At 38.0% G+C, this 20,791-nt stretch overlaps 10 protein-coding genes across 10 annotated transcripts; 5 read left to right on the top strand and 5 right to left on the bottom strand.

Annotated features, from left to right (window-relative positions):
- Positions 1-51: 51 nt before the first annotated feature.
- On the top strand, positions 52-654 carry C9374_002188 (uncharacterized protein; the record flags this gene model as incomplete). Its single annotated transcript, XM_044691578.1, has 1 exon — positions 52-654. The coding sequence occupies one exon, from the start codon at positions 52-54 to the stop codon at positions 652-654; it is 603 nt and encodes a 200-aa protein (XP_044550436.1).
- Positions 655-921: 267 nt separating this feature from the next.
- On the bottom strand, positions 922-3,153 carry C9374_002187 (uncharacterized protein; the record flags this gene model as incomplete). The annotated part of the gene is made up of 2 exons (XM_044691577.1): positions 922-2,131; positions 2,228-3,153. The coding sequence occupies 2 exons, from the start codon at positions 3,151-3,153 to the stop codon at positions 922-924; spliced, it is 2,136 nt and encodes a 711-aa protein (XP_044550435.1).
- Positions 3,154-4,223: 1,070 nt separating this feature from the next.
- C9374_002186 (uncharacterized protein) lies at positions 4,224-6,410 on the top strand (the record flags this gene model as incomplete). Its single annotated transcript, XM_044691576.1, has 1 exon — positions 4,224-6,410. The coding sequence occupies one exon, from the start codon at positions 4,224-4,226 to the stop codon at positions 6,408-6,410; it is 2,187 nt and encodes a 728-aa protein (XP_044550434.1).
- A 58-nt stretch (positions 6,411-6,468) lies between these two features.
- On the bottom strand, positions 6,469-7,641 carry C9374_002185 (uncharacterized protein; the record flags this gene model as incomplete). The annotated part of the gene is made up of 3 exons (XM_044691575.1): positions 6,469-6,618; positions 6,693-7,063; positions 7,320-7,641. 3 exons carry the CDS (start codon positions 7,639-7,641, stop codon positions 6,469-6,471), a joined length of 843 nt encoding a protein of 280 aa, XP_044550433.1.
- Positions 7,642-8,124: 483 nt separating this feature from the next.
- On the bottom strand, positions 8,125-8,805 carry C9374_002184 (uncharacterized protein; the record flags this gene model as incomplete). The annotated part of the gene is made up of 1 exon (XM_044691574.1): positions 8,125-8,805. The coding sequence occupies one exon, from the start codon at positions 8,803-8,805 to the stop codon at positions 8,125-8,127; it is 681 nt and encodes a 226-aa protein (XP_044550432.1).
- Positions 8,806-9,007: 202 nt separating this feature from the next.
- On the bottom strand, positions 9,008-10,795 carry C9374_002183 (uncharacterized protein; the record flags this gene model as incomplete). Its single annotated transcript, XM_044691573.1, has 1 exon — positions 9,008-10,795. One exon carries the CDS (start codon positions 10,793-10,795, stop codon positions 9,008-9,010), a length of 1,788 nt encoding a protein of 595 aa, XP_044550431.1.
- Positions 10,796-11,922: 1,127 nt separating this feature from the next.
- Positions 11,923-12,962, top strand: C9374_002182 (uncharacterized protein; the record flags this gene model as incomplete). Its single annotated transcript, XM_044691572.1, has 2 exons — positions 11,923-12,284; positions 12,356-12,962. 2 exons carry the CDS (start codon positions 11,923-11,925, stop codon positions 12,960-12,962), a joined length of 969 nt encoding a protein of 322 aa, XP_044550430.1.
- Positions 12,963-13,308: 346 nt separating this feature from the next.
- On the top strand, positions 13,309-16,125 carry C9374_002181 (uncharacterized protein; the record flags this gene model as incomplete). The annotated part of the gene is made up of 1 exon (XM_044691571.1): positions 13,309-16,125. One exon carries the CDS (start codon positions 13,309-13,311, stop codon positions 16,123-16,125), a length of 2,817 nt encoding a protein of 938 aa, XP_044550429.1.
- A 326-nt stretch (positions 16,126-16,451) lies between these two features.
- C9374_002180 (uncharacterized protein) lies at positions 16,452-19,458 on the bottom strand (the record flags this gene model as incomplete). The annotated part of the gene is made up of 5 exons (XM_044691570.1): positions 16,452-16,798; positions 16,882-17,324; positions 17,384-17,523; positions 17,571-17,877; positions 17,966-19,458. 5 exons carry the CDS (start codon positions 19,456-19,458, stop codon positions 16,452-16,454), a joined length of 2,730 nt encoding a protein of 909 aa, XP_044550428.1.
- A 45-nt stretch (positions 19,459-19,503) lies between these two features.
- C9374_002179 (uncharacterized protein) lies at positions 19,504-20,791 on the top strand (the record flags this gene model as incomplete). The annotated part of the gene is made up of 2 exons (XM_044691568.1): positions 19,504-19,517; positions 19,583-20,782. Coding segments are annotated over 2 exons (1,214 nt in total), but the record flags the coding sequence as incomplete, so codon positions are not given.

The raw sequence follows: 20,791 nt of genomic DNA, 5'->3' as shown, positions 1-20,791 counted from the left end.
TATTCTGGTCGAATTGAATATTCACTCGACAAAGAGAGTCACCTCACAGAAATGTTCGACTTGTTACTCGTTTCGAAACAATACATGATGACGAATGGATTAATTGATCATTTTCAAAAAGAAATTGTTCGTAGCATTCAAACTTTGAATTGTTTTGAATTGTTTGAACGAGTTGCATTGATGGATCATGAACAAGATTTGAATTTGAAACCCATCTTTGAAAAGATGATGAATACAATGGCATCGAGTTTTGCAAGCGTGTTGGAGTCGAATCGACAAGCAATGTTTGCCATGAGTCCAGAATGTTTGATGGTTCTATTGAAAGAACTGTCAAGAAATGACATTTCCAATACTACCCTCCCAACCACTACTGCAGCAACTTTCAATTTTGACGAATACGGAAAGCAATATCACCAGTCAGCTTTTAATAATGCGAGTTTTGCAGATTCCAATATATTCGGAACACACAAACATTCTTCTCGTAAATCAAGCAGTAGTAGTAACGTTGTCAACAGCAAGAGAAGAGTTCAATGCTCTGCAGAAAAGTTTTTGCGATTCTTAATGCTATGGTTGGCCCATGATATGGCTCAACGGAGTGAAATCTTTAAAGAACTCATTACTTTGGAGAGTCAATTGCAATATTCGGGTTATTGAAAGTAAATTTTTGTTGAGGGTTGAGAGGGTGTAAAAACAGTTGTTGTTGATCTCACGGGTCACATTGTTGAATTTGCATCACATGCAGTTTTCCAATTAATTTTCAAGCGCACAATCTCATTGTTATATTTCTCGTCAATAAGGCCAAGAAAAAGATGCTGGAGGAATTACTTTCTTAGTGTTCTCAATAATGAGATTCAAATAACTTGTTTACTTGGATGAAATGCTCGAGCAATTATTAATCGGATGGTCCTCAACCTTCAACTACTATTTAAAATCTGCCACCAGATGTTTAGGAGCCTCCAATAAATCAACCTCAGCTTCAATAAGCTCTGCTTTTTCATGTTCCTTTTGTAATTGCATCATTTGAGGTGTCATTCCAAACAATTTCACATACAAAGACATGATCCAAGCTTGTAATGAAAGATAAAACAATCTCATTTCAAAATACATGCGCATTCTCCATTCGTTAACAGTTGCTAAAATTCCTATTCTCTCCGATGCAACAGTACCATGATTTGATTTCAATAAGGAAGCACCTTTAGCTGCAGAACGAGCCATGATTGTAAATCGATTCGCCTTAGCGCCCAAATCCTTATTCAAACCTCTTAAAATATTGTCAGCTCTACCAACAAATAACATGTCTGCTGGCATGCTCTTGTAAATGTTGATAATTTCGTCCTTTTGTTCCTGTAAAATCTTTTCATATTCAGCCCAGTTATCCACATCAAATTTTTCGCCTTCATCTAATGAATCATAGGATTGCATCATCAATAGACTTGCATATAATTTGTAATCGGTCACACCTAACGAATCACAATACGCTTTCATTCCTTGCTCGTCGTTCATGACAACACTTTTAACAAATTTGGCATATCCAAGTCGAAACTCTTCTGTGAATTCCTTGTATAATCCATGATCAAGTAACACAATTTGAGGCTCTTTTGGATTGGTTGGTGAGCGACGCACAAACACATTTGAGCTATGAGGGTCAGCATGTAAAAATCCATGTACAAATAATTGGTCCGAGAAGACTGATAAAATTCTCTCAGCAATGTCTATATCAGAAAAACCCATTTCCTTAATTTTTGTGACATTGTTGGCATTGCAAGCATTTTCAATAAATTCCATTGTCAACACTCTTTCACTTGTGAGATGGTCATAAACAGTTGGAACGTAGACATCAGATCGAGATTGCATGTGTTCCGCGGCTTTTTTGGCATTTTCTGCTTCATGTTTGAAATTTAGTTCTGACAGTAAACCATTTTCTAATTCTCTATTGAATTTGTCATTCAATTCAACGAGTGTGTCAATATTTTCAGCATCCTCTTGCATGTAATACAGCTTGATGGAGAGTGTTGACATTGCATCATTCGTACGCATATCACCGTTAAAGTAAGCTCGTACGTATGGATATTGTACTTTCACTGCAACTAATCGGCCATCCTTTGTTCGCGCTCGATGTACTTGTGCAATACTGTATCAAAATGAGGAATGGGAGTTAAGTACCATATAACAATTATAAAGGCAGTCCATGATATTCATTGTTACAAATGTCACAAGCATCACTTACCTTGCTGCAGCAATTGGCTTCTCTTCAAATTCATCAAACAACTCCTCTAAAGGTTTTCCAAAATCTTGATGAATGACCATCTTGACATCTTCAAAACTAATTTGTGGAGCCTTATCTCTCAAAACTGCCAATGTTTCAATATATTCGTCTGGAATCATGGAAACCAACGAGCTCAAAAATTGACCAAGCTTGATATAAACACCCTTTTGCTCCATGAACATGTCTAACAAACGCTTAGCATTTCTTCGATGAGCCTCTTTCTTTTGTTGTATAAATTCTTCACTATTCTTATCAGGTTTCTCAACAAACCAATAGTGTGGATTATAGGGTTCTGTAATAAGCAACCAAAAGTAATCTAAGGCAATAATGTAAATGGTTTTGGAACAATTCAAATATCTATGAAATCCTTCACATTTCTGTTTCATTTCAAATAATGATTTGGCCCATTCAGAATCATTATAAAACCTAGAAGAAGGATTATTGATGTCAATGAAATCCATGGCCACGAGAAAACCTTTCAGTGAGCCATATAGAAGAACAATTAGTGAGACAAGAGAGACTTCAAGAATCAAAGCCCATTTGAGAAGCTTCTTGAGGACGGAAATGAAGGTACGGAATATACTCTCCTTCTTCTCATGAGAGCCTTCCGTTGAATTGGAAGATGAATTTTGGAAGGATGTTGTCTCAGCATTGAGGAAAGCAGACGTTCCTGATTGATTCAATCTTGAAGAAGAGGAATGAAATCTTCGGGATGAAGTTATATCAGTTCGGAATGGATGGCACAATGCTGAAGAGTGAGCAGTGGTAGAGAATGAAAGTAATGAACCCACCGAGGATGATGCCTTCAAAAGAGAGGGAGGCTTTTGGAGAGAGAAAGGAGATGATAACAACTGCTTGCTTCCTTTCCATAAGAAATTTCGCATCATGATGGGGGAATGAAAGAGAGAGAACTAGAGGAGATTGAATTCAATTTTTTGTGCTGGTTGGAAACTGTTGCTCAATTTCGCTTGTTGAAATCTTTTGGAAATTATGCGAAGATGATTCTTATGGAGGGCGAGTATTCGAGGTGTTGGACAATTGCCAATTTGCGAGAACACCGCGCGTTTACATGATGATTTTGATTGAACGAAGGTCATTGAAATTGTTGGAATGGATTAATCAAAATGATCCGTAGGATGAGATAGTTCATCATTTAAATGTGATATATTTGTTGTTTGCATTGTCTTGAAAGATCGGCCCATTGGAATGATGTGTCTTGTATTTTTCTAGGGTCGGACGAGAAGCAGCAGCCAACGGATAACATTTGCTCGTTGAGGGAAATTTTCATCATCACACAAAAAAATGTCCCTCCTTGATTATGTGAAGAGAAAGCACAAGCATTACCAAATTATGAGTGTCAACTTTATGTTGGAACCTTGGGAGGCTGCTATGATGAGTAGGTGTTCATTCATTTCAAAGTCTAATTGATGATGATGAATGTTGATATGACTGTTATTTTGAACTTTTTGTATCTCTTCCGATACATCTTTCCGACGAATCATAATTCCATGTCATATTTGCGCGTGGTGATCATCAAAATTACTCGAATACACATACATCTCTATAGATTTCATCTATTTGATAATTATCAGCCTTGTTGTGTATTATATTTACAGAATGGTATCTTTTTAATCAATGACCAATTGATGATTATCCAGATGACATTTTGGAACCAAGTTTTGTGAAACTACGTAGACTCTGATCCGACATTTTCAACCAGATGAAAGAGAATATCTTTCGTCTGGTTCCAATCCTTTCCACTCTCGTTCCCACAAAAAAAACACACTTGTAGTATGATAATTAATAACATGCCCACAAGCTCTTTTGTAATGCCAATAATTTCTTCTTCTTTAACAATCCCTAACCCAATCATGTATGGTATTCAACTCTCTTCAGTACAGTAACCGTTAAAAACCGTTCATTCCCGATCGGGAGAGAAGATTTTCAAACAAAAATTATGAAACCGCAGAAATCTACGACTCGTCTAGTGGAGGGTCCCAAGACCCAACCATCGTCATCATCCACTGCAGTGCCATCTCCAACCAATCATCAAGCAACGAAAAGCAAGAATAAAAGCATGAATCGGGCAAGTTTAAACCATTCTTTTGAAAAGAAGACTTCGGAGAGAGGTGGCACAGATAGCCATCATCAGGAACAACCTCAAACATCAACACTCACAGATCAACAAATAGGTCCTCAAGGTCACTCTGATTCAACAACGTTGTTGGAAGCAGCACCATCGGAGGAGGAAAAAGCGAGAATATTAGTGGCCTTGGATGAGGACGGAAGAAGGAGCAAGGCATCCACAACAACAACAACGACCACAACACCAACTCCTCAGCCCAACACCAACTCGCCATCATTTAATGTTGACAACAACCTTAACGACCATACATTGCAACAAGAACAGGAGGAAAATGATGAATTTAATATTCGAACCAAAGATTATGACGATCCTATCATTGATCCCAATGAGGTCAATAACAGTAGTGAATTGAAAGTTGACCCTTCTCATACAGAGTTGGAGACTTCAAATTCACTCACAGATATTGTGAAAAACAGAGTAGATCATTCACTTGCTGGAATTTACTTGAGCGATGCTGCTGTATCAAATAATAACTTGGGCAACACTGCTGCTCAGCAGCTCGAAGACGACGAAGACGTACTTGATAAAGAAATTAGAGAAATGCGAAAATCAGCTCAAGAAATCGAATACGACGAGTTGGAAGGTCTCATTGATCGACCTGAAAATCAAATCCTCAAACAGCAATATTTCTCATACCAACAACCTCCAGTCTCTTCCAACCGTTTCATACCCTCACCTTCGACCAGCAAGACTACCAGTGAAAAGGTATCATCAAACGACACTTCTGAATCTAATTCACATTTCACCAGTACTTCGTCGTCACGGTTTGCTACCAGTCAAAGTGACAGAAAATCTCGTGCTGACAGTGCACAAGATCAGTACCTCAAACCTCATGATCGTCTGAGTCCTGGATACAATAACATGTCTCGTGCTTCTTCGTCATTCTCTATGGATTCAAGTATAAGCCAAGATGAGACCCCAAATGAACAAGATGACGCAGAAGCTCAAGAAAAAACTTATGAGGATGAGACTTTTCGAAGATACTTGAAAATTCCTCCTGAAGAAAGGGAACGGCTCAAGAATCGTCAAGCAGAGCTTCCAATTCGATTCGATGACTTTATTGCCCTTCATGGCTACTCAAAACATGAACAAAAAATTAAGAGAGAAAAGCGAGACGATTACATGCATGATGCCCTTTCTTTTATTGAAAAGCAATATTTCACCTATGAATATGAAAAGGAGTTTCTTACTGAAGAACCTTCTCCTAGGCCACTACTTTTGGAAAAGGAAAAAAAGAAGAAGCGAAAGAAGAAAAAAGTGAACGAGCTCGAAGATTATGACGATCATGTTGCAAGCATGACCAAACCACAATTCCAATCTCATTCCATTGCAAATAAGCAGTTTCGAGAGATGCAAAGAAAAATGCAAAACAGACGAAAGAACAAACAAGAAGCTCTACAAAAGCATATAAGAGCCACAGAAGAAATGGTGGAAAAATCCCAACGACGGTCGAAAATATTTGGAGAATGGGCACAACAACAAGGAATTATTACTAGTGATGTGTCAAACATTATTCCCAAGTTACAATTTGAGCAAGAGGCAAAGGAGGATCATGAGTCAACTTCTACCAACAGCAGCTTTTTCCTTACTGAGGGCAATGACGAAAATTTGGCCAGCAATAATGTGTTGGAACGAAGACCAAAAATCAAGCAACGTTATATTCCAGCTGATCCCAAGAAGTTTGACACGTCAAAGTATCACCGACCGAAAACAGATAGACAACATCACAACAATGCTGGACTCGAGAGTGCCATACGCGTATGTTCATCCCTTAATTACAAGGACAATGGATTAACCTCCAGAATGCCGAGTATTAGTAGATGTTCCAATCAATCAGTTGGATACATTAGCTTTTGGGGAAAAGCAACCATTCCAAAACGTCAAAAGACCACCATTCGAGTCATGGATAGCATTACGAGCAACAGAGATATTGGAACCATATTGAATCCAGGAGGAGGAAAACCACTCACCATTTCGGATCATTTACCAAAAATTTAGGTCATGACAATTGATAGTTCACAACATTGACACAACTGCCCATATGTCATGTGATTTATTAATGCTTTAAGAACTTGGCATGATGTTCAATATGATCCTTCACAAATGTTTGAATGAAATAGTAACTGTGGTCATAGCCTTCTTGCATTCTCAAGGTCAAAGGAACGCCAACTTGCTTGGCAGCTGCTTCCAATTTCTCAACTTGCAACTGATTTTGCAACAAGAATTTATCGACGCTTCCTTGATCCACCAAAATTGGAGCCTCACTGAGCTTGCATTTACCTTAGAAATGAGAAGTGTTGGATCGTATTGGGGCCATAGATTTTGACGTGCTTCCTCACTATCTCCCAAATAGCCCTTGAATGCCTTTTGTCCCCAAGCGCAATCAGGATTGCTTGGGTGACTGATTGGAGCAAATACTGAACAACTGTGATATGACTCCAAATTTCTCAAGTAGATGACCAATGAACCAAGACCACCCATGCTGTGACCGAAAATGGATTGTTTCAATTTGTTATCATTCTCCAACAAGAGCCATGCATCATCGCCAGTAGCAAAATGGGAAATAAGTAATGAAGGCAATTCATGAACAATATAATCATACATTTTGTAATGCTTGTTATAAGGTTCTTGCACAGCATTGAGATAGAAACCTAACGAGTTAGAGAATTTAGAGACATGATTGTTCATTTTCATATTTTCAATGTAGATTCACGGTATGAAAAATTAATTATTAATTTTTCACATCATGATCATGAAATTGATCATTTCACATCATGGTACACGACGTTGAGAAGCATGATCATCATCATTATTTTCACGACGTTGTGTGAATATCATTTTGCATCAAATGAAATACCATCATGATGATCGGAACAGAATCCAAACAACACGTTCTGAACTCCTTACCTGCACCTTGACCAAAATCCCAACTATCACCCTTTGGCACATCCTCTCCTCTCGGAGAAGTATCAGGACACACCAACGCAATTCCATGTTCAGCAGCAAAAGCCATCGCTCCGGCCTTAAAGATGAAATTAGTATCGGTACAAGTTAATCCCGAAAGAAAGAACAAGACTGGAGCTTTTTGTCCTGCTTGAAGAGTTTGTGGAGGACGAAAGATGTGTACATTCATAGAGCATCCGAGAAGTTGACTCGTGTGAGTGCATTCAAGAACGAGACCCGAAAAGCATTTGGTTTGCGATTTGATGGTAATGACGTCGCTGGACATTTTTTTTTTTGTTGGCTGCGGCACTAAAACGTGTTGAAGTTTACAATGTAAAAAACGATTATTTGTAATAATAAATGTCATGACATTACATACCATGGGTATGAGCTGAACTGCAGAGAATGGAGTAACAATCTCTTCGTTCGTGGAGAAGTGGAATGCAAATGGATGAACATGATGGAGCTACCGAGAATGTTAACATTGGGGTGTGTAACATTAATCAAGGATTACAGAAAGATCTTGTATGGAATCCATCGAGTAGCCAAGAAAGGTCTAGATTTATTCAGATAAATTCACCTTGCAAGAAGAGCTCGATTGAGATGACAGGAATAAGTCAACGACTCTCGTTACACATTGACAAGTTCAATCATGATAACATTCTCATATTTAAATAAATGTTGAATGTACAACCCATCCTTTACATTCCATCGAAACACATATATCACTCCGAGTGTTTAAAACATGCATTTTACTGAAACCTCACATTTAAAATGACATTAAAAAACTTAAAATCATCAGCAATGTCATGGCAAAGAAAATACCCGTCGCATTGGTCGTCATGGCAGCATGATTCACTCTCGCTTCATAATTCAATTCTGCTTCACACGTGGTTTTCATATTATTTTGACAAGTGCTGTCACAAGTTGCCTTACCCAATACCAAACTCACGACACATTTCGATTCGGAGTTGGTTTGTTTTGGATCATAAAATCCAGGTTTCACTTCGATATAAAAATCACACGACCCAACATGAATGGGAAGAGAAGTCGAATTCGTATAAGTTTCATAAACCAATGGAGAAGGTCGTTCTGGTCTTGGTGCTGCACCAACTCGTGTTCGGAATCGCATACAATTCGAAATGGAAGTAGTATTACTTGTGTCAAAAGTCAAAAAGTAAGGATTGGTATCGTTTCGAAGGAATTTGACGAAAAAACGTTTCGAATCATCACCTCCTACTGGAATTCGGTACAATTGGAATCGAATGATAATTTCATCTTGAGTATATTCGACCGGATCGAGTGGAATGATGGTTCCATTCTCGACCATGGGATAGTCAATGACGAAATCTAAATGAGTATGACCATCGTGTGCGAGAGTGTGTGAAAGAGTGGCGAGAAGGATGATGATGCCCAAGAGTAGAAGGGAAGTGCGGAGGAGGAGTGACATCTTTTTTTTTGCTGTGAAAAAGAAAGATGATCTGAATGATTGGTGACATGAGCGTTGTTGAGGCAAAAACGATCTCCAAAGATCAATAGTTTGTTTTCTCAAAGTATGAAGGTGTGAATGTAAAATACTAACACGTTATTACTCTAAGGTCTTGTATTGGTTGAAAATAAAACATTTGGTCCAAAAATTTTCGTTGTTGTTGTTACAAGATGACACTTCCATTTTCATCCAATGTTTCAAAAAATCCACTGGAATCAGTTGGTCGTTCTCCTTTTGTCAATACTGCTTCATTCTTTTCTAACATTTTCATCATGTCATAATAAAAGTTTTTAGCTCTTCCCTTAATAATTTTCTCAATGATCCATCGAGGCATTGAACCTTTCAAATCCGTGCCAATGAATTGAATGTAACGACAATGTTCTTTTCCATCATGAGTGGTAATGGGTTGGAAAATCCAACAACCCACATTGGCTGCCTTAATATGGTCATTGTTATCGAATTGTTGCAAATTTGGAATTTTCAAATCTTTGCATAAAGAAGGTTCACATGATTTTTTACACACAATGTACATGTTATCAGTTAAATCATGAACCATACTCTGACAAAGGAAGTAAAATCGTGATTTGATGGGCCAAATTAATTTGTAGACTTCATGAGTGATGGTGCAAGCAAGTTTTGTTTTTCCAGAAGTGTGACGTCTTTGAGAAGATGATGCTTGACGATCATGTCGTGGCAGTCTTTGAGGAATTGGAGGTGAATTGGGTTGAGGAGAAGGCACTTGCTCTGGCAATGAAGATGACAGTTGTGAGCTGTCAGTATTGGCAGATGTTGAAAGAGAATCTTCGTCATTGCTGCATGAACTGCTCAAGTCGTCCTCTTGTTCAATCGTTGAGGCACTATTGGAAGATGATGGATTATTTCCTTGCCGTTGTTGTTCAGATGTCATGCATGAAGAATCTTTCTTGTTGGATAATTGTTGTTGAACTTCAAATTTCGATCGATAAGCAAGTTGTGTGGCTGAATCTAAATTCTTATCACTTTGAAGACGAATTTGCTTGTTACACATGACACTCATAACTTGTTGGGCTGTGTACGGAAAGATACATTCAGATTTGGAAAAACTAATTCCACCGCTTTCATCTTTCTCAGCTCCCAAAGTGTATCGTGAGGACGAAAAGTGAACTTTACAATTTTTGTCTTCAAAATAGAGTTGCCATCGTCGAGGATCGAGAACATGCTTCTTAATCATTCGGACTTGATCGACTGATATTTCGCACTTCTTCATATCCATTAATGATTCTACAAAACATGAATGAGTGAGGTTTTTGACATTTCCGATTTTGTTAAGGAAGGTCTTATCACGTTTAGAGAGGAAGGAGACAAACATTTTAGATTCTAAAAACCGAGGAAAGACATGTTCTTTGAGATTGACCATGACATACGATTCTGCTTTTTTTAAGGCATCTTCACATGTTAACAAAAAGCTCTCGAATGAAGATTTGGCAGTTGACAATTCTTGGAATGACGAACTCGTAGAAGCTGTTGATGTGATGGTTTCAATCTTTTCAGAAAAATCACTTCCATTCCATTCATACCTTTCACACAAACTCTCAAAACTGTGTGAAAACAATTCTCTCACCTTTTGTGGTAAATTCAATTCATGAATAGAATTTCCGTTAAAAAAGACTCTTTCAATTTCGCAAAGTGCGTTCCACTTGTTACTGAGTGACCTCTTTCTAAAGTATTCACTCACATGTTCAAGAAAAAGTAAACACTCTTCATTTCGATTGAATTTCATAAAATCGTGTAAAATTTGTCTCGAATCTGAATCATCCAACACGGATTCATATGAAATGTTATAATCCCGCATTAATGAAAGAACCTCTCGATATTGTTCTTCATTGGCTGGTTGTGTGTCCGAGAATTGAATGGATTGAGAAGAGAGATTGGATGAGGAATAGTTGCTTGGTATTGAAGCTGTGGTTGTCATGTTGTGTCAGCAAGCCGTCGAGTTGTGGTTGTTGTTGAAAAATCTCTCTGTTGATGTTTGTGGTGGAAGTTGATTCTGTATGAGATGGAGAGAGAGAAGTAGAACTTGTGTTGTTGAATAGTTTTTTTGAAGTTGATTCTTCTTGAAATGATGCAACTACCGTCATGTGTGTAAATCGTGGCGCAGATTCTTTGATATTTGGCAGGTACCAAATATTTTAGGATTTGAATCCGAATTAAATTTCAAACTCGGTTGCCTGAAATGCGGAATGGCAGCGCCTTGAAATTTGATGATGATCATCATTCAATGCCTGAATCTTGGATGTTAGACTTGTTTTCGGTTATTCCATCATCATCACGGGATGTTAAAGTTATCCTAAAATTGAGAAATCAAAATAACCAACAACATTGAATCAAGTACAGACTAAGAACACATTCTGGATTCATGCAGAAAATGGTTAGGACATTTTCCTTGTCATTTCGCTCCCTGATTCAAGAGTTCCCGAATGGAGAAGCTATCTATTTGAAAAGAGAGGCCTAAATTAATGCTCATTCTCAATTTGAAATCGGGTTTGACTCTCTTTTACTACCTAACATCGGGTTGTAATTACAGTTTCAGCATGTCTTCCCTTAAAACACGTGTTTTAGATTTTTTTCTATTTTTCAAACGATTAAAAAATGTTTGATGATCTGATGACTCTTTCGCCGTTTCTACTGTATTTCATAGCCTCATGTATCGGAACAGGTGTTTTACTGATTCATGCTAGGCTCTCTAAATTTTCATTTCATCATGTGTTCATCTATTTGCAGTTTATTTTGAAGTTGATGTACTTTTGGGAATTACAAATCTTTCCGGTGTGGTTTCATGTGTATGGTAATTTATCATTGGTGATTCATTCGATGGTGTTGTGGAGAAAAAGATGGCAAAAATTGAAACCGTGGTATTATGTGTATTTGGTGTGTTTACCTGGTTTTTGGTATTTTGGATGGGCATTCATTGGATGTATCTTGTTGGTTCCTAATTTCATTTTGAAATATCTTGTTGTGAACGTGTGGAATGTTGTGGATCATGATGAAAATTGGAATTTGTATTTTCATTACATGACATTGTTGATATCACTGTATTGCATGTATATATCGTTGGAAGAGCGAGAATTTTGTGGCGAACATGTGCATATTGATTTGAGAAATGTTGAACAATTGGAGGATTGTATTCATGAATTGAATACATGTAAGAACCCTCCACACAATCAAGAGGAAAGAATTTTACGAGTTTTTCAAATTACTGACACTCATTTGGGGCCGTATATGAGTTTGGCAAAGTTGAAAAGAATTTGTGAAAATGTTGTGAAACGTGAGCATGAAATCGATTTGGTCATAATTACTGGAGATATGGAAACTTTTGATACACATCATGATGAGCATGCATTGAGGTTGGCATTGGATCCCTTAAAGAAAATTTCTGAAAAAGTGGTTGCTTGTTTAGGAAAGTAAGTGTGCGTTTGACATAGATCCAGGAGTACTCACCCAAAAATATTGATAATACATGTAAACGGAACAGCCACGATTATGAAGTGTTGGAAAAGGTTAGAAATGCGTTTAAAGAAAATAACATTCGATTATTGGAGGATGATCAACATGTGATACAAATCAAAAGATGGCATTCGAGACGGAGAAATGAACAGATTCCTAATGACGATAACATGTGCAACAACGAACCACTGACAAGCAACATCAATAACCTTGTACAAATCGTAGGAAGTGTTTACAAATTTGCAGGCATTCGAGAATCGACAGCTCACATCCAAGAATTGTGTACCAAATTTCCAAGAATATCTTCAGATATTCCAAGATTATTTCTCATTCACAATCCCTTAATACTGAATTACATGCCACTCGAAGAGACTGGTACAATGATCTTTAGTGGTCATTATCACGGCGGACAAATTGGTATCACATTCAAGCGCCTTACAATATTCAAAGTATTGTTCTTTGTTGTCAGGAAAGTCTTGAAAATGGATCTGTCTCATTTCAGACGTCGAGCACCAGATCAAGGTTATTATGGTCGTTCACAGGTAAGACTCTATTCACATCGTGGAACCGGCCACGGATTTCCCTTACGAATGGCAATTCCTACTGAGCAATCCCTCATTCACTTGTATTATTAATATTAATACATTTTTTCATCATTACATTCCATCCAACGATGTGACGAGAGAGAGACAATTGCATTGGATGTGTTGTAGTACTTGGCTTGGATTGTCATGTGACAGTTTTTGTTGGAGAGAGATTTTTTTTCGTTGCGATTCGTTAAAAAAAAATTGCGCGCTAATCTTTTACTGTTATTTTGAAAAAGTTTTTGGAGTGATTGATTTTGTTACAAGAGAGTACTTACATTGGTTTAGTACAGGAACAAGAATACGTCAATTGAAGAAGGTACAAAGACTCCGAGAGTCGGAAAGAAATCATCAATAATTTTTTGATTTGGTTCCGAAATTCGAGTGAATCGGGAAGATGGAAAACCAACAAGACGAAATTGATCATGACCAACAAGAATATGCATTACGCAAAAGTAGTAGGAATAGTACTACATCGAGCAGCAATGTTCTGTTGAGGACATCAAAACATTCTGAAGATTTTGTGGATCAACAACTCACGAAAACGGAAATTATATCAGCGGATGCAAGTGATATTACTTCGGAGAAGTCGTTGAGCTTGGCAGCAGGAGAAGGACAGCTTCCAACATCTCCTCCTGCTAAACTTTTTGACGATGGCTATTCAACCACAAGTAGTGATCATGAACAACGATATTCTGAATTTAAACTGGAAGAACTAGCTGTTTCTCCGCCGAATGAAAACTACATTCAATTTCTAGAAAAGGATGTTGACCTCGACAAAGAGAGTGATATTGAGGAAAGTGAGGATGAAGAAGAGGAATTAGATCTTCAAAATCCGAAGAGTGCACGTCAAGAGGCTCCACGTCATGAAGAACCAAAAGAAGGGCCCAATGCGTTACCTGGGGATTTTCTGTTCAATTACACCAAATTTAACTCCACTGTTAAAAAGTTGGCGTCTCTCTTTAACGAAACTATGGTTCTGAAAGCTGGATCAATGGCTGATGATTCTATCATTCACAAGAAAATCAATGTTGAGCAAGAAGAAGGGTTGACATCCAAGCCATCGTCAGCTCAACTTTCTACCAACTCTAGGGAAGTATTGGAAAACGCATCAGAAATGTTTTTTGAGGCTAAAAAGAATTTTGACAAACATTTAAAGCATTTAGATTTCCGACTGAAAGAGATGGAGGTGGCCTTTAATTCCAGACTTGGTGAGCTTCGACAAGAATTAACTATTGCCAGAAAAGAAAAGGATGTACGGTCCTTGGAATGGAAAGAACGGTACGATAAGCTGCATAAAAGGTGGAATGATGTTATGACAGCCATGTCTAACTTGCAAAAAGAAAAGGAAGAATTGAGACGAGAGCGAGATGGTCTTTTTTCTTTGAAAATTGGCGTTTCTTCCGCTGCAACTCAACCTTCGCATCAAATAGTGACCACCAAAGAACAGGAAACAAGAGTCATCTCAAAAGAATATCCAGAAACGTCTCATATAGTTCGATATGACTCTCCTGCACAAAAAGATCGACCTGAATCGAAAGAACAAGCACTCAAAATGAGGTATGGTGTGCTCAGATCCATCTCTCAGTCCCTACTTAATTCTATGGTTGACTCACTCCAGTCACAAATGGCCACTTTATTTATTTATAACCCAAAACAGAATGAGCTTCAGAGCTTTTGTTTGGTTTGCAAGTATGATTTTTCTGACCCTGCCTTATCTACCCTTGTTGAGAACAAAAACATTAGCAACGCAACTCAGTATTCGAGCAATACCCATACTTTATCAGGAGGACCAAAATCTCCACCTAAACACATTTACCTTCCTGCCAACCAGGGTATTGCTGGAGAAGTGTTCACACGCTCAGTAGCACTCAACGTTTTTGATGTACCAACATACAAGAAACACTACAGATATGTTGACAAGGAGACAGGTCTAAAAACCAAAGTAGCCATATGCTTTCCATTGATTTCTAAAAAGACCAATGGATGTATTGGAGTGTTAGAAGTGATGAACAAGACGCCAAACCCAGATGCTTTGGAAGAGAATGAGCCATACGATATTCAAGACGAGGCTAAAATGTTTGAATTTTCTAGGATTTTTTCTGAACTCATTGACAATGAATATGAGTGCTTGCCTTTCTCAATATTTGTCAAGCCTCTAAAAACTGCGCTTGCATGGAAAGAGAGTAAAGAAAAGAAAGATGATCTATCGTACTCGAATCTGAATGTCACAAGGGTATATCCACAAAGTACGATGAGAGTATTCGACGATTTAGACGACCTCTCTCCTCAAAGCCCGACAAAGATTGGCTCGGTACGAGCTCCCAGCGCTCTAGTTCCCAAAGAAGTGGAAGAATACATTAAAAAGCTAGAATCATGTTGGAGAAAATCAGTCAATGAAACTGCCCAGCACAAGAACTCCATTGTGAAGCTAGAGGAGTTATTAAATGAAAAACAACAGCTCCTAAAGAACTTGGAGAGGAAAAATTCTGAACTCGAAAAATCGTTAGATGAAGTGAAATCCAAAATGATTTCAGAGTTTAAAGAGCAGAAACAAGCAAAACAAGAATGGAAAATTAAGGAAAATGAAATGCGTGTAGAGCTAGAATTTATCAAAAAGACTCACAACACTCTCGTTCAAGAGCACATGTTTCGACTAAAGGAAGAGAGTATAAAGTCTCTTCTCCTTCCTGTAAATACATCCCAAATTAGCCAATCACTTGGAGGAGAGAATGTAAATACATTGAACAATTCGTCATTGATCGGAAGACAATCACCTGTGGAACGGAAAGGAGAATTACCTTATCTCGACCATAAGGTAAACAAAAAGTTAATGGCCAAGAAGCCCTCGAAAAATACGCTAGACCAAACAAGAGTGCCACAAGATCTATCCGAGAGAACTACTGCATATTTTCCTCCCGTTTTCTCAGAGCTTTTTACTCAATTACCTCTTCCTGCTTTAATTTTGAACAACAAGTTCAGAATTTGGAGATTTAACAATCGATTTTTAAGCTTTTTAGGATGTAAGAGCGAACAACATGAAATTTATTTATCACAACTATTGGGAATTTCGTTTGCAGATATTTGTATTGGAATTGAACCAGAAAATTTACCCAAGTTGATGCAGTATGACATTTTGCAAGGGCTGAATGTTGCAAACTTGGACCTGAGAATGAATCAAACACACGATCTCCTTCGCCCATTGTCTCCTTGAACAACACCATGAATTCTTCGAATTTGATTGATTTGAGGAATGATTCAAAGTCTCCAACTCAGAACATTCTTTCTAAGAAGGCATTTGTCAAAGTCACAGCCTATGTGTGTAAAATTGGGCAGAACGGACAAAAATTCTCTACAGGGCTAGGAGGTTCGAGAATTTCCGTGACACCTGCTCTTGATGACAATCCAACAAGCAATTCCATCATTAAGGGACCCTTGTATAGTATTATTTTTACCAAGTGAACGAATTACATTGAAATAATGATATTGAATAAATTTTACATTTTAATCTAAATGATGTTGTTGTTGTTCAGATAATTTTCAATTATTTTCGTTCAAGTCTCCATCTTCATAGTCATAGTCTTCATAGTCATCCTCGCTGTTATCTGTGGTGGTACCTGTCATGGTAAAGTTCTCAAGATCTGCATCGAATACAGTCATCATTGCTTCTTCTTCTTCCATGAGAGCCATTTCAGGTGTCATGTATGTTTGGCCACCAAAGCTAGCAGAGCTATTAAGTCTCGCGAGGGTTGACTTGCTATCATCCGAGGAGGAGGACATGGTACTCGACATGGGTGACGTTGGAGTTTGCGAATCCAATAATTGATTTTGTTGAGTTTGTGTTGCTTTTTGAGTTTTTCCATCTTTTTCTTTTCCTTTCTTCTTTTCTTGACGGTTGCCAACAATGATTTGTTTCTAATATTTCTTCCTGCTTTGAGATCATTGTACAGAGTGGCAGACATGTCGAGACGGTCAGCACGTTCACGACCCATACATGTGACCACATGTTTCCACACAGGATCATCGTCTGAAATTTTTGGAATGTTGTTCATATGTTTTCGAATATATTCATTGAAACCTTTCATCATTCCCTTCGCACGATCCATTCTTAGCATGTTTGCAGCAAATCTTGCATTTCCTCCAACATCCAACAAGTGAATTTGCAATAAACTGGTTCTATATGCGTCAATCTTTTTGATTTGATAATATTGAAAGTCTCTAATATCGATCAACTTTTTACCTTCATTCACACCCTTTCCATCTTTGTAAAATCGTTCATGTTCACATGGTTTGTAAATGAGAGTGAGTTTTTCTTCTTCCTTGTCATACCATGCGGAACATGCAGCAAGGAAACTTCTCTTGGATTTGAAAGGAAATGGAAAGACCATTCCATATCGAACAATACCCACAGATCTGAAATGAATTGAGTTTTTACATCTCGATTTTTGTTAACAGAATATTATAATACATACCTCTTTCCATATTTCCACTTTTCACTTGGATATTTTTGTTTTAAGGTTTCGTAATCCCAAAAGCCCCATTCTTCACAGCTGGAAATGTTTGGATCGTATTTATATACATAAAGACCTGGCATGCAGCATTGTTTGACAACCTGAAATTGGAGTAAATAAATTGAAATAAATATTAAAAAGAACGTACATCAAATGGATAATTCAAAACGCCAGACCACTTATTGATTTGCATCTTGTTGTAAAAGCTGACATTGGGCATGAGCACTTTTTCTGTAATTTTATACACATTGATTGCTCCTTCTTTCTTAGATCCCAATAACTTCCATTGATAGTCATCTCTAGCAAGATATTCCATAAATTCAATATCTCTATCAAACACCATGGGTTCTCTAAAGTCATCATAGGTGTATGGGAAGTAGGCTGCTTCTTTCACACGACCTACTTTGTTCAAATAGGCCAATCCTTTATGCTGCAGTTTTTTCAGCCACAAATCGCTGGAAGATGAACCAATGGACATGTTCACGTCATGTGAAATTATTTTGATGTGTTGATTATGGTGTTTCAAAAAATAATACAACTCACCTTCTGACAAATCTTGGGAAATTGTCATTTTCCAATTCGTACATGACAGAATTCTTCATGGTACGGAACAACAAGTGTGGAGGTTGAGGTAAAAGCCATTCATCAAAGTTTTGATATTGATGTGATTCTACAAATAAATTTGTAAATGTTTTCTTGTCTTTGGAAGAAATGTTAATTTCTTTTTTAGAATCTTCCTCAACAAAGTCTTTCATGAGCTGAATGGCCAATAAAATTTGCTTCTTGTACAGTTTCATTACATTTTCATATTTTGATCTAGGTGTATTGATAGGTAAGTGTAAAAATCCATGTTGCACAGTTCTAGTTAGTCTTTCACTGGATGATCTTGACATGGTGCTGGAAGTATCAGATTTTTCATCTTCATGGTCAGCAGTAAGCGTGTCACATTTATCCTCTGTTGCAGTACGTTTAATTTTTTCCTTCTTCAAGACGGACATGAGTCTAATAAGACCATTGTTAGGCTCCTCTGAAGAAACAGGTACATCTGATGATGGTGGAGCTCCTTCTTCAGTACTAGCTCCAGCAGGAATGAGAGTGAGGTTGAGTTTTGGCATACCAGAAGGTCTTGGAGTAGGTTGTGTTGTTGTGTTCGTCGTTTCATTTTGATTACTGTTGATATTGGAAGTGTCAATAGAGAGGTTTGGACTATCATCATCAGTATCAGCTGGCGATGTTGGAGAGGTATGTGGAGATTTTGAACTTTCTGGAGGTAGAGATAGATTGACATTGGTGGTTTCAGTGTTGGTTGTGACCAAAGTATCTTCAGCAATTGTTTTCACTTCTTCGGTAACTTCTGTGACACCTTCAATTTCATGTAAAAATGGTTTTTGAGGTGTTTGTTTGTCTTGTGTAGATTCTTCGGATGGTTTTTCATGGGTCGATTTATCACTTGGTGTCATGGATGGGGATTTTGTAGAAGCAACAGAGGGCGATTTCTCTAGAGCATCGGTCTCCATGGAAGCAGATGAATCTCTTCTTCCCAATAAATTGAGTTTTGAATCGGATTTTTGCATATTATCTTCCTTTTTTTTAGAACCTCCCAATCTGAAACTAAATCTATTACTAGTTGTTGATTTTGTTTCTTGAGAGGTATTTTCATCCGATTGTGGCTGTGTTGTTTGTGACGTTGCTGACATTTCTGATTTTAGTGATTCCTCAGTTTTTGATTCTCTTCTTCCAATACCAAAGAAAGAAAGTTGTTTTCTAGCGAATCGTCGTGGTGTGATAGGTTCTGATGGTGATGAGCTTGTTGATTCTCCTTTCGAAGGTGATCGACTTAGTTGACTCTTGTCACCACTTGCGTGACTTGAGCCAACACCCAAACCAAGAACCATTTTAGGAAGATCAGAGAAATGACCTCTTGTTAAGAAGGAGGAGGCTCCTCCAACACCCGACGAATTGTTACTCGTTTCATCACTACCACCGCTATGACTACTCTTATTATTATTATTCAAATCTCGGACCATTCTCATCATTTTGTAATATGTAAATTCAAGCTTCTGTGTTGACTTTCAGTGCGAATGGAGATAGACTTGTTGGAACCTACTACTCCTCAATCAGAAAACGAATAGAGTGTAAGAGTTTAATCACCGATGATAGTCTTGATAAGATTGGTGGTGACGATGCTGACTGCAATTTACTTTCAGATGGTACCTTTGAAATTGTACTTGGTGCCTTTGCAACAGTGACCACTGGAGATGTTATTTCGTTTTATCAGGATCCATCTAAAGGTGACTCTTCTCCAACTGTGGACGTTCCTGTTGCTTCAGGTTCATTTATTCCAGCACAACCTACAGCCATTCTCTTTGTTGAAAAGAATGTTGTGTCGTCATGTGATCGAGTAGTATTGGATGCTTCAGCCTCGGCCACATTGGACGGTAGAAAATTGCAATATTCTTGGTCTGCGTCAACAGCTCCCTCGAGCGATATGCTTTATTTCCTCAATGAACGTTTCTCTCAATGGAAATACTCGATTATGACCTTTGATGCTTCACTTCTTGAAACAGGCACCTATACAGTAGAAGTAACAGTTCAAAGTTCATTCAATACATTCTCCAAACAATCTATTTCGTTTGATGTCATTGGAAATGCTGTGCCAACAATTTCTCTGAAAGAAGGATTGAGTCCAACAGTCAATATTGGTTCTCTCGCGTTAATCAACGCTCACATTCGATTCCCACTGTGCTACAATGGCAATCCAAGATTAACCAGATGGAATTACACCATGGATGAGACCAAATCTTCAGCTGCCAATGTTGACATTAAATTCAGAGATGGAATTTTAGTATTTGGACCAAGTTATACCGTACTTCCCATTGAGGGAGATTATTATTTTTCTGTGACAGCTCAAGCAGATAGAGCTCAACCTGTTTCATTACAATTTAAGGTAACAGCTGTTGCAAAACCATTGCTTGTGAAATTTGACATCTTTGACGTCACTCAATCCACTGACGAAGTGTTATCGTTCAATGTTTTGACACTAGATCCAAGTGCCACCAGTGATACCTCCACACTCAACATTTCATGCTTTGATTTAGTCAACGCAGTAGATTGTGCGAACCTTCCCTCACCTATACAGACGCCATTCTCGAGCAAGCTTTTGGAAGGCAAGTACAAATTCACAGCTACCTACAGTAAAGGTGTAAGAAGTAATAGCGCCTCCTTAACTGTTACTGTGGTGAATATGGCCAGAGACGCAATGATCCGAGTGTCCATAGTGGCCATGTCCGTTGGCATGTCGAATCAAGTGGCTGACATGACTGCTGTTGATCCTTCGAAAGATTTGGTTCTTCTATCCAGGTTCATTGA

Source organism: Naegleria lovaniensis (genome assembly GCF_003324165.1).
Source record: "Naegleria lovaniensis strain ATCC 30569 chromosome Unknown tig015, whole genome shotgun sequence".
Classification (NCBI taxonomy): domain Eukaryota; phylum Heterolobosea; class Eutetramitea; order Acrasida; family Naegleriidae; genus Naegleria; species Naegleria lovaniensis.
This window is presented reverse-complemented; position numbering and strand designations above follow the sequence as displayed.